A 13,197-nucleotide genomic window follows, 5' to 3' on the forward strand; every position below is an offset into this window, starting at 1 on the left:
CCAAGTGCTGTTTATAGTGATGTGATGCGCCGCATGTGGGGTTGGCCCTGTTGATTTAATGCTGCTAAAGAGCTGAGTGCTGCACTGTGCAGAAGAGCATAGAGTGGCAAAGTCCTCTCGGGACAGGAGTGTATTGTGTGTAGTATACTATAAAATGTGAGTGTGCAAGTTTGTGTGTGCGCCTCACTGAATAGGAACAGAAGCTAATTGAGGCAGGAGAGTCCAGGTGATATGGCTCACATTAGACGGAACTGAGCAGGTGTGTGTGTGTGTGTGTGTGTCCCTTCAGTGAGGATAAAAGTCCCTTGTCTATTGTAACATTTCTGTGTGTGTGTGTGTGTGTGTGTGTGTGTGTGTGTGTGTGTGTGTGTGTGTGTGTGTGTGTGTGTGTGTACATGCGTGTGTATGTGCGGATATTATAATGAGCATCTTTACTTATATTATAATATCCTATAGATAATTATAAATTATCCCAAAAAATTGATAATTCCTCAATCTATTGGCATATTGGACAATTCATTGTTACTAGTAGTTTTAGTCCACTTACACGCTTTCAACCGAATCTCTCAATTTTAACCACATTGTAGAGTTTTTTCTTTCAAAAAAGCTAAAGATGCATTCCTCGTTTGCGTGTGTGTTTTTATTTTATTTTAAATTGCAGTGCATCGAGAGCTCTCTCTGCCACTGTGGTGAGGAGAAAGGAGCTACTGTAGAGAGAAAAGGAGGCACTAAACAGTGAGCAGGTTTAAGAGGACATAGATAGGAGCCAAAGAATAAAGGCAGGTGATCAAAGTAGAAAAGATACACAGGGAAGAAAATCAAAGCAAAGAGAGGCTGGTGATCAGGTTTTGTGTTGAATGCGCTGCTAACATGATAATTGAACATTGAGTGATGTCGTCGAGCAGAACAAATCATCTGTCTGTTTGCGGCCTCGGTTCAAATACTCGTGGGAAATCCCTCACCATGTTAAAGCCTACTGCTAGAACTACATGAAGGGGACAAGGTGAGAGGTCAAGCTGCTGTGTTAGCTCAGATACATACGTACACATTACTGTCAGCCTAATCCAAACACACTGACTCTGACCATATAAAACAACTTCATACGAACTCTGCCGTGGTTGAAATAAACAAATCCATTAAACAATATACCGCCGCGGGTGCAACATTTGAGACAACTGGCGTCAAATTGACTTAGCAGTCTTAGCATGCATGCCTTGTGGACATGGATTGTTTGTGCATGTTCGCGTGTGTATAAACGCTGTCTGTGTAGATGATGTTTTTAATTCCCGTTGTAGGCCGTGTAAGTGTGCGTGGGTTTGTTTGTGTGTGTGTGTGTGTGTGTGTGTGTGTGTGTGTGTGTGTGTGTGTGTGTGTGTGTGTGTGTGTGTGTGTGTATGTTTGAGCCTCCGGTTGCCTGCGACCCAGAACTTCACCCTTTTCAGCAGCCCACCAATAAGACTCAATGTCTGGGAGAAGATTCACCCACGAGGGCTCTGATATGAGTGAGACTCTCTGCAGCCCGACCACTTAATCTCTCTGTTGCTGTCTGCTACACCATCTCTGCTTCATATATAAGACGTGCGCTCGTGGTCGTTGGCAGCTGGGACGGCCTCCAGCAGCCCTGCCCGCCTGCACGCTATATGCAAAGAAAAACCAATTTCCGTCTGATTGTGTCTGATGGATACGTACATCCTCATCCCAGCAACAGTGAGTTGGGGGCATGAATCTGTTCTTTTTTTGAGATATTTTTTCCCTACTTTTTATTTAAAAAAAAATTATTTTCTTTCTTTAAATCAAAAATCTTTTCAACACAACTAAAAGAGACATTAGTTTCTTAATAATTTGAATGAGGGCATTTTCCCTCAAGTAGGCTATACCATGTGTAATATTGTAATCTGTAAATTGTAATGTGTGTGTGTGTGTGTGTGTGTGTGTGTGTGTGTGTGTGTGTGTGTGTGTGTGTGTGTGTGTGTGTGTGTGTGTGTGCGTGTGCGTGCGTGCGTGTTTATGCGGGTGTAACAGCATCTTGATGTGTCTCTAAACACTGAGCTCAACTGATGAACTATCAGATAAATTATGTCATTATTACAGTTTAACTAATACAGAGCTGACTTTGCTTGCCATCAAAGCCCTGTCAGTGTTGGGTGTGTGTATTAAGTGGAGCTGAATAAAGCCAGTGGGCAGTAGAGGTGTTGTACAGGAGACGTCCTGGACACAGGGCCATTAGCAGGAGGAAGGATGTCCATTAAGGAAGAGGATGCAACACATTAGAGACCTCACCTATTCGACAGTCCAGGGGTCTAATACCAGACTAATAAGTCTAGCAGACCTGGGACAAATGGTTATGTTTGGCATGGCTGCTGATATTAAAATAGGTAGCCTAAAAAGGTAGCCTACATTGGGTCTAAATTAGCAGGGGCTGGCTTAGCTTCTGTAAAGTCATAGCAGAAAGCGAGTAACAACACGTGCTAACAATATGTCAAACTGCTCTAATTACGCAGTGTTTATGATTACAAATTAGAGCTAATTATGAAGGGCGGGTAATCATATTAAGAAGCTAAACAGCTGCCATGTTTACATTGTCCCAAATTAATAAAACTGTCAAAAGAACATTGCTGTTGTTCAGGAAACTGTAAAAAGAGTAAATAAATGATCAAATAAATGTGAAAAAAACCTAATTCATTCATTCATATCGTTGCAGTTCAATGTCCAGAACGTTTTAGCAGTACAATTGCTCAACAGCTGCTTGTACCCAGAACTACTTGTAATGTGAATTCCATCCCCGGTCATACAATAGAAGGGGGAATCACACTCACCCTTTTAGGCACAGGAAGTCAAAAGAACAGCTTACCTCTGACAGGAAGGTCTGTGCGGATTTCTGTGCGCCGACATGAAGCAAATACTCGTACACGTATAAAGCTAACCTGGAAAACAGAGACAGAGAGAGAGAGAGAGAGAGAGAGAGAGAGAGAGAGAGAAAGAAAAGGAAGTTAGTGCTGAGGATCCCAACAAGAGAGCACACAATTGAATCAACATTTTAAAAAACAAGCTCATCCTTCATTGCTTAATGTGTTTTACTTGTTTCATTCCAAGTAGCCAATCAACTTTATTCCAAAAGAATGTGCACAATTGGCAAAAGAAATTGTCACAGAGTCATTTCAGTTACATCTTGGATAAACACAAATTAAAAAATAAAGATGGTATAGACTGTGGAAGGGGGTTGGAAACGTGTGATGTAAAGCTTTGCAGTTCTGTGCTAAAGAGGCTCAATGGCATTCAGCCATATCCCTGTGGTTTAAGGAACTCCACTGCTGAGGCATTCAGCCTAGAAACAAAACAGTGTAGTGCAGACACTGAGAGAAACATAGACACAGGATACCAACAATTGTCCTCAGACATGGCAGTGGTCAGACTCTCAGGTATCATCACGCTGCTTGTTGGGATTCCTGTTATATTCAGGTGTCACACACATGTTGAAGCCTATCCATCCATCAGGTATACGGTATAAGAATTAATAACTTATGATTTGAAATTCCAATAAAACTCAAGGAAACATAGGCTAGCCCTCAGATATGATTGGCTCATCAAGTTGTTACACAAAACTTCAACATAGACACATAGCAACACAAGCAATTACTCAAGTGTTAAGTCCAATATTCACATTTAAGCACTGGCTTCATCCATCAAACCCAAATAAAGAAAATGTAAGGCCGTTGAAAACTGTTGGACTTGTTGGAGTTAACCATATGCTTCAACAACAACAAGAACGTAGTGGCAACAAGAAGCAAAGTGCTAAATGTTTGTTGACCATCAATGGTGTTTGTACAAACAAGCTTTAAACATAACAAGGAGTCATTTATTTAGTGTCAAAAGCAACATTATTCATTCTAAAGCTTGAAATCTTTTAGCGCTAAACAATACAGGCCTACTGTATCTGGTTAGTTTTCGCTTTCTTCCTGAAATGGCTTAACTCAACTTTACACATAGAGTAATGATGGAAACTGTAGTGGCAGGGAGAACAGGACTTTATTTTAGAACACTTTAGTTAGTATGTTTTAGTTTTCACATAACAAGTAAAAGTCTGGTTGCCTAGCAACACGATGGCTATAAATAACTATAAACAATAGGACTTGCGTGTTCATTTTTGAGTGGAGAGGTGATGGTAGAAGCAATTGGTTATCTACAGACACAGCCAGGCTAGGTTTCCAGTCTTTATGCTTAGCTAAGCTAAGCACCTCCTGCTGAAGTTAGGGTTAGGGTTAGGGTTAGGGCTGGGAACAATCTGACCCAGTATTGGTATCGGGTCCGGTATGTATGCAATCCATTAATTGGTTATCGATTAATATTTTTTATGTATCTATTTTGACTATGAAAGAAAATGTCATTGTATAGGCAATAGCTACGTGAAATAGCACTTAATAAAAAGTATTGAGTAATTCAAAAGTTGTGCAAATGGTGAAGGAAATGATGTTTTGAAATACTGTTCAAAGCAGTTCACATAAATGTGTTGGAATACATTTAAACCTATTTGCATTTTTTTGGTCTTCTAAATTAGTATTGCTGTGTTGCTGAAGCCTTTATCATATCACCACCAACAAAAATGATGATATCGCACAGTATCAGTATCGGCCCATATCCAAAACCCAGATATCAGAATCGCATCAGAACTGAAAACAAGTGGATATAGTGCAAACATTTTAACCAAACCGTTCAACATCCGTCCTTCCCAGACGGAAAGGAGGCCTGTGTTCAAATGAAGAAATAAAAATGCAGAACGTTTAGAGAAGACTGTGGATTGCAAAGCGACCTTTGATCCCCTCACCAGCACAAGAGGCAACTCAGGATTTCTACTACAATGCAGAAGCCTGGACGGACATCTCAGCTTCATCTCTATGCAATTGTCTCCAGGTCTGTAATAGAGCAGAGGGGAGCTGCTGTGCTTGTGTGTGCGCTGGACGACCGTTTTCATGTCGTCTGGTCACACGTGCTGAGGCCAGAGCAGACACACGGTTAAGATGTTTGGGTTGGTGCTGGATGATACTCAATGAATCAATAATGAGCCAGGCCAGAGTTGAACAACCTTAGTCTTTAACCTCTCAAATATATCACACAATTTCACTGCAAAATGCCTTGACAACCATCTGCTAAAAGAAAATGATCTGCTACATTTGGTCCAAACCAGTTTCAACTAACATTAGACACTTGATGCTATCGCTTCTTCTATTTCTCACTCTTACATCAGATACAACTGTTTCAACACTCATTTCAGATACGCAGTGTAAACACACCGTTTTGATTTTTTTTTTTTAAAGATCCAAAGTTTTTCATTTTTTTTGTGTTTTTAAAAAGATTATTAACGGCAAATAAAACACTGAATCTATATACTATATTATAATTATATTATTCTAATCCCAAACAACATAGCTGTAGTTATATCTACTTTATCCCAAAGTATACTGACTGAAGTCATCCTTTCACGCTCTATTCAACAAGCCGCCAGCAACAAAAGAAAACACACAAATGAAGGGCTGTGGAGTGATTTTGATGTAGCTGCCACATGAAGTTTGCAACTTCACATACACAATCATTGGACAAGAATTAATACTTTGGAAATTTAAAAGCTCCCGAAATGCCTTTTAAGCATTTGATCCATTTGGTCTGAACATTTGGAAAGTTTAGAAGAGCTGTATGATTGAATAATCTTGTCCCATTCATGCGTGTGGGCAGCGAACATGAAGTTAGTCAGTCAGCTCAGCTAGCAGAGACCTCAGACATCCTCTCCATATACTCTGCTGGAGTAGGAATCTAGTGCGCACACTCTATGGGTTCGAAAAGGCAGAAGTGGGAGGAAGCCTGTGCATGATTTTTTGGCTTAAGCTCCCAGTAAACACATTTTATAGGCATGAATGGGGCACCATCTTTGAATGCTGTATGAAATTGATTTTAATACATGCATGATATACGGGCAGCAAGGCACCTTATGGAAGCTGCTACGGCTACGCCATTGATTATTTTATTGTAACACATCAGGTTTTTCATTTTTGCTTGATTCCGTTTTCTTTCGTTGACTGCAAATCCATCAGCCTTAACAGTTCAGAAGATGTTAGAGGGTCCTGGGTTCTATAGGTAAAAGTGTCTGGTGGTATAAAACCTAAACAAAAAAAACTAGGCCCCTTTTGCCCAGAGGCAGGCGTCAGCTACAATGCACCCTGTCGGCACGGTACAGGATCCAACAGAGATTCCCATGAGCAATGCGGCAATGAAAATTTCATGGCCGAGCCCGGTGTGATCTGAGGGGGCTCTATGCCCTAGCGATGGGCACCTGCTCCGGCTGCAATGCATTATTTAAAAACACTCATTCAATCCAGGCTTCAGGGGACACCTTTTGTTACCCTGTCAGAAGCAGTAAGTGTAACTGGGGAGGAGACTTCTTGGCAAGCTGATGGAGCAGAGCCCGAGGAAGGCCAGGTAGATAAAGGAGTCATGGGAGGGGGGGGGGGGGGGGGGGTTACTGTACAGGAGAGCTGTGTCAGAGGGAAAGGGAAGGTCACAACTCTTTCCCTCAGTGGAGACTGTAAATCCAAATCCCTTCCCTTCCCTGTGAACCCTGCACTAGTAACACATGTCACTCAGGAATAAGAGATGAGATGCTGCTTACGAGACAAACCACAACCACAAAGTCCACACATCTCGCATTGCATCTACAACACGTTTCACTCTCTCTCCTCTTCCTCCAGCCCAAGTCTTTTCAGATGAAAGACAGCAATGTAAGAGTGAGGGAGAGCAGTCTGAGTGGGAGGAGGAACATGTGACCTGTGCTTCTTTGACTGCTGACTGGATATCAAGTTTAATGATATAAAGTGTAGAGTTTAAATTAACATAGCCACAAAACCAAGTGTGTCTGTCTCTCACGCTCTTCCTCATGAGCTTCAAAATCATTTGCATTGCATTGCATTGGTTTGAAATCTCCACCATGGAGCAACTACTTAGGACTGTAGCTGAGGCTAACAACGTACAACTACTACTACACCATCGTTTCTGATCTTCTCTCACCTTCCCGGCCCTAACCTCATGCGGCCTAACTAGTACCCTGCTCACATCAAGAGATTCTCTCCCACTGCCTCGTCCCCAGGAAACACACCTGACATCTAGCCCCAGGCTGCCCTCATCCAGCCCTACCCTCTCCCTGGCTGGCCTCCAGAGACGACCAGGGCATCTCGCCTGAGTTTAGCCAGCTAAAGCACAGACAGTTAGCAAATTAACTTTCATGTCTTGGTTTTAATAATTCAGCAGCGGGAGCAGAGGGGCAGGGTGAGGTAAGGTATGCATGGAAGGAAGTGATGGAGGAGGATTAAGCAGGGCCCTACTGCATCTGCTTTCATATATTATCTACCCAGTCTTTCTGAAAAAGAATAAAGATGTATACCATTCATAATTTATATATTCTGTGGCGCACTGAATGTAACACAAAGCGTAACTGGATAAAAAATATTATTTCCTTAATATTAAATATTTATAAACATCATATCAAGGCTGTATAGAACTGACACAGAAGTGGCGAAGGTGTATGTATGGACTTAGGGAAGTATCACTTGAAGGTGAATGAGAGTTTGAATGTGTGTTTGGGACACCTGTGATACAGTGAAGCTGTTTCACTAAAGCGTATTCCCACTGCACACACTGTTTATATTTGCTTGGCTCTGTTATGGCAGTTCCTTTGTCAAAACAAATCAGTGTCAATAGGCGTGTAAACACGCATGGCCTTAACCATGGGTTAATCCGCACACTGTCACACACACACACACACACACACACACACACACACACACACACACACACACACACACACACACACACACACACACACACACACACACACACACACTCCTCTCTCCTTTCTACCAGCTGCAAACTTGACTCTGTAAATAAACTGTCAAAAACATATTTGCAGTGAAGAGGCAGAGGAGAGATGTTTATGATGATTTGTGATAAGAGATTATATTGGGATAGCTGACATAGTTGTGTTATCAGCAGAGCCTCCTCCCACAGCAGTGACTACCAACAACAATATGATGTCACTTTTGTTATGACATAACAAAAAATAATCCAATCTTAAGAAAGAATCATTTGTGTTTTTGTGTTGAATAAGACTGTTCAGGAGGATGTTTTATAGCTGTTCTCTGTTTAGACAGATGTTTGTCTCTGTATGCTCATAAAAGACATAAACACTTCTCCTCTGCATGCTCTGTTCCCAAACTGATTAACAACTTCAGACACGAAGCCCCAATATTTATACTGTCTCCTTTATTTCAATTGAAAAAATAACAGATTTGTGCGGAAGCATCCAAAGAAGCTGACGAAAGGCAGCATTAATTGACTGTTGACATATCTGAATGAAAGCAGTCAGCTAAAGGGTGCCGGGTTTAAATCAAGGGTTTATTTACTTTTAGAGCAGTGTTCCTGCCTATGCTAGTGCGCAGCTCTTTATGTTTCCTTCAAAAGGCTAAAATGCAGATGGCAGAGCCATCTGTGTAGAATCAAAACCATGCATTCAGACCTGAAGATCCCCATTAAACTGCATGTAAATACGGGGGAGGGGCCAGAGGAGAAGTGGAGGATGTAAAGAACCCCATGTTGAAAACAAATTGATTAACTTGAAGTTCTTGAAGTTGAAGTTCTCCTCCAATAGAAATCTAGCACAGTCTGTAAACAAACAGAGGACTGGAAGGCAGACAGAAAGGTGGCAGAATCCTTTTAGAAACAAAGAACATGCTTTAAAAAATGAGATGTTTGAGCTTTAATTATTTTTGTGTATGACACCTTTAATTAAGATGCCAGATTCATCAGTGCAAATTTAAAAGAGGTTCCAGTTAATAAATAATGTGACATTAATATTGAAGATGTTGTGTTACCTGCTTTAAATTAAATTCAATAAAGCCCTGAGAAACAGGGTAAATCATTGTTTTGGTCACAAAGACCTCAGTTCTTCCCCCACCTTTACTTTCATTATTATTAGCATTCTTTTTGCTTCTGATAATGTTTGAGAAGGATGTGTGACAAAAGAACCTAGTGGTCTCCTCTGCTCCCTGTGATGATGTCAAACCAGGCGTCTGAATTCCACTTGGATGACGAGGCCTTGGCTGTGCGGAAGAATCCACATAAGTGTGAAATGTGCATGGGATTGTTTGTTTTATGTTGTGTTTCTGAACCAAGTGGTTGAGCCTTGGTTTCAAGGCTTTAGAAAGGGAAATAAAATCACACCCTGGCCTGCACACACAAACCTCTTTGTGCACAGTATCGCAAACACTCTTGAACATGCAAATTGGACCATTGTCGTGTACAAAACCAGAGAAATATCATCGCATTGTATTCAGACGCCTGAAAAATAAAGCACTTAGCACTTGGAGGATGAGCTGTACTATATAAACAGCAATTGCTTTTTTTTTTTTATCATACACTTTTTAGGCTTCAGAACCGACCTTCCGCACAACTGCACACACCAGATTACAGGCAGAAAGTGCACCGAATCTCACACAACTAACTGAGCTCAACAGATCATCATTACAAGTTGCTATACGGGAGGATTGCACATACAGTAGGTGACAAGCCTTTATCACTGATGTTGGAATTGTTGTGAGATTCGCTCTTTTTTTTGAGAGTTGAGAGGGGCAGAGGTGTAAAAATGAGGACTGTTCCAAAAAAAAAAACTTCCAGAACAAGGTTAAGCCACGGTTTCCCTGAGAAGCTTCACCCTCACAACACCACAGCAGCGAATAAGTCTGCTGTTTAAAAGAATAATCAGTACACTGAAATACTGTGTGTAAGGTAAAACAATTCTAGGAATGTAATGATGCAACAATGCATCCCCAAAAATACAGACAGCGGCAAAAGTCATACACGGACCTACAAAAGGTTTATTCTAAAAATGAAAACGCACTCATTAATATCAATTGCCCTGCTATGACCACACGCTCTTTCATTGTCTGATTGCTTTGAACTACACGGTGGAAACACTTACATTTTTCCTCCAGTCTCTCCCACTCTGCAAACAGTCTCTACTTTCCCTTCAACAAGTTCTTCCGTGTATCTAATCTGACTGCGATAGGGTGTCTTAATCAACAGAATAATAAGCCTAAACACTCACACATTACAGGAAACATTCTATGAAACGTGACCCTAACATAATTGATTAGAGATGATAGAAAAATGATTGCAACCTTACTTTATCACACACTTTATCACATACATTATATCGTTAATTTACCGTTTGTTTAATTAAATCAGGATACGACTTGATAATCAATCCTCTAAACAGGAGCTTCAGCTGAGATACTGTCACACTGACTGCTACTGATACCGAGTCTGCTTTTATATTAATCGCGTACAAAGTCCATCCAGGGTCGCCCACTTCTTAGTATCTGAATATGTATAGGGCCGGCCGTATGAATATGTAAATAGGAATAGGAGCTAATTCAGTGATGCATCGAGGCAGCTGTTGTGAGCTCCACATTAACAAGGAAACATGTGTTGGCCCTGCGGGGCAGGTGAGGGCGACAAGACAGGTGAGGTGGAGAGGGCAAGCGTTGTCCATTATGCCTGGACACTACCTATGGGCCTGTTACACACACACACACACACACACACACACACACACATACACACACACACACACACACACACACAAGGACGTTCGGGACTAAACGTACACACAGGTTTAAAGAACGTGATATTAACTGTGGGGTTTTTCATGTATGAAATGATTGCAAACAACCACAATAAAAAATTTGCCAATTCAATCATTTTCATATTCACAAGCGGCCTTAACACAAAAACATTCATCCTTTTTCCGTTCTTTAAAGACTTGGATTTCTTCTGAGTTAAATTATTAATCCACTTCCTACACTATCATTTGAAATACATGCTGCCTCTGCTGCACTGATTTTACTCCCAATCACACATGGAACGTAATCCACACTCCCTGAACAAGCAAGTGCAACTAAAAGCTGTCTCAAAAAACACACACAAACCACATATGGCTTTCCGCGTATGGTAAATAAAGTAACAAAGCCAAAGCAGGCAAACAGGTGTAAGAAGAAGAAGAAGCAGTGAGGTCTGCTGATGCTTCATATGCAATATTAAAGCGTCATCATATGCTGGTTCAAAGGTCACTCTGCCTGCTGCTTGCGAAGCCACATGGGACTGTTTTCATTTAGGATTCACTCCTCCACCTCCACACAACACACAGGGAGCTATTCAGTTTTCCAATAATCGCATGTAAATTCAGAGTGAAACGAAACGCTTGTGGCACCAGAAGTGTACAAAGTAGTAGTTGGGAGGAAGCTTACACTGAGCACACGAGCTAGCCACATCTCTAGGAAGGCTTAATCAATTGAATATGACACGGCAATGCATAGCAAAATACAACCGAGTCTCTAAAGAAATGTTGTTTCTATTACAGAGGTATGAGGTGCTGTGTAGCAGCATAGCCTCTCAGGACCTGACAGTGTCTTAAGAATACAATTGCATCTCAGCAGGGATCCCTACTCATTCCTCCTCTGACCCCTGACTGTTCAGTGTTTAAAAATAGCTAATGATGATCAAAGATTGCACTGGTTATGAAGTGGTGGGATGCAAAAAATAAGGTCCAAAATATGTGTGAATGTCCCCCATACAGAGATATTCAAGGCAGCAAGGAAATAAATGAGCAGGCTTGAGGAGTGCAGCCTTCAGTTCTACGAGGGACAGTGACATTTAAAAGTTGCATTGGCTTTTAATCTTTAATTCAAAAACACGAATGAATGCACAGGCATGCAAGTATATTGCTACTTTTTTTTAAGTGTGTGAACAAAGAAAAATGAAACACTAAATCTAGACAGAAACACGATGGAAGTGCACCGTATTTAAAAAAAAACGCTCGACAGTGATTTGTGCAACATTTCCACACACAATAACCACCGGGAATTACACGCGACCCCACATTCATCAATCCAATCCTGCAATAAAAGTCGGCCCCTGTCCGAGTAACAGCTTTATGTTCGCGGGAAGCACGACTCTCCTTCGTGTGAGTGAGTGGATGCTTACAAAAAAAAGAAGAAAAAAAGTTTACCACCGCTGTATGACTGCTGAATGGGACAAAACTTTTCCCTTGATCGCCAGGTTTGCTTGCGCCCGGCGTTACGCCTCAAAAGCACAGCGTAATGAACCGAGAGAGCTGACCATTTTTCTATTTCTTATAAAAACACACGACACACGAATCAAGCATCCAGCGGCGAGCGTAAAGTTTACGAGAGGCGACCGAGCAGCCTGCCCGTGCAGGGACGAGCACATACACCCGCCACAGAGGCATGTTCGAGGCTAAATGAAATGGAAATGTGCCCCTTTAGCCTCCTTGTAATGCTGCAGACGCGAGTTTTAACGCTATCGGATAATAAAATACATTGTTGCTCTCCAAAAGGGGGTCGCTATATGAAGAAGAAGCGTGCACCAAACACACGATATTAGTAGATTGTCCTGTGCCCCCCAAAAAAGTGCAAACAAGAGGTAATATTAAGGAAAAGAAAAAAAAGTTTAAGAGACGCACCTCTAAGGTGATCGGATGGGAGGGGAAAAACGCACGGAAGGAGCGCACTTTAGTACAGTATACGCTCCTTCCAAATTACAGTACCTAGTTTAGAAAGTTGGACTCCCCTACTGCTCTGCCCCCCTCGCCTGCAATGAAAGACAGGTAAACTCTCACACAACGGCGCATAATTCACTTACTTTTCTCTCGCTTGGCTATCGGAAGGGACGACAGCTCCTTTACCTTTGGCGTACATGCTGGATTCTGTTTTAAGACTTTTGCCCCACTCAACACCTGTCAAAGAAAGCAGCCAGGAAAACGCTCCATCTCCATAGCTACCCCTTTAGTGTTTTTTCCTCTCCCCCCTCCTCCCCTCCCTCTCTTCTCCTCCTCCTCCCCCTCCTCCTTCTCTCTCCCCTCTCACCCTCCCTCCTTCTCTTTTTTTTCTTTTTTTTTACATCTCCAACATTGGCCACAAATCAGGCACAGTTTCTATTGGGGGGACTTGAAACCGTCCTCTGTTGGATTTTTTTTTCCTCCTCAGCCGCTGTTCCGCAGGTCTGCTCGTCCTCCCTCCACTCTGCAAACGGTGGGGGCTCCTTAAAGGGAAACGCACACTTCTTGTTTACTGACCTCAG

At 41.8% G+C, this 13,197-nt stretch overlaps 1 protein-coding gene across 2 annotated transcripts in view; it reads right to left on the bottom strand.

Annotated features, from left to right (window-relative positions):
- Positions 1-12,898, bottom strand: part of ssbp4 (single stranded DNA binding protein 4) — an 82,280-nt gene extending 69,382 nt beyond the window's left edge. For both annotated transcript variants that reach the window (XM_080033114.1, XM_080033115.1), the window contains exons 1-2: positions 12,760-12,898; positions 2,852-2,924 (exon numbers count right to left, since the gene is read on the bottom strand). In XM_080033114.1, coding sequence (XP_079889240.1) covers positions 2,852-2,924; positions 12,760-12,815 — 129 coding nt within the window. In that variant the 5' untranslated portion in view covers positions 12,816-12,898. The remainder of the gene's footprint in view (positions 1-2,851; positions 2,925-12,759) is intronic.
- Between the last annotated feature and the right edge of the window lie 299 nt (positions 12,899-13,197).

This window comes from Ammodytes marinus, assembly GCF_949987685.1.
Source record: "Ammodytes marinus genome assembly, chromosome: 8".
NCBI lineage: Eukaryota > Metazoa > Chordata > Actinopteri > Uranoscopiformes > Ammodytidae > Ammodytes > Ammodytes marinus.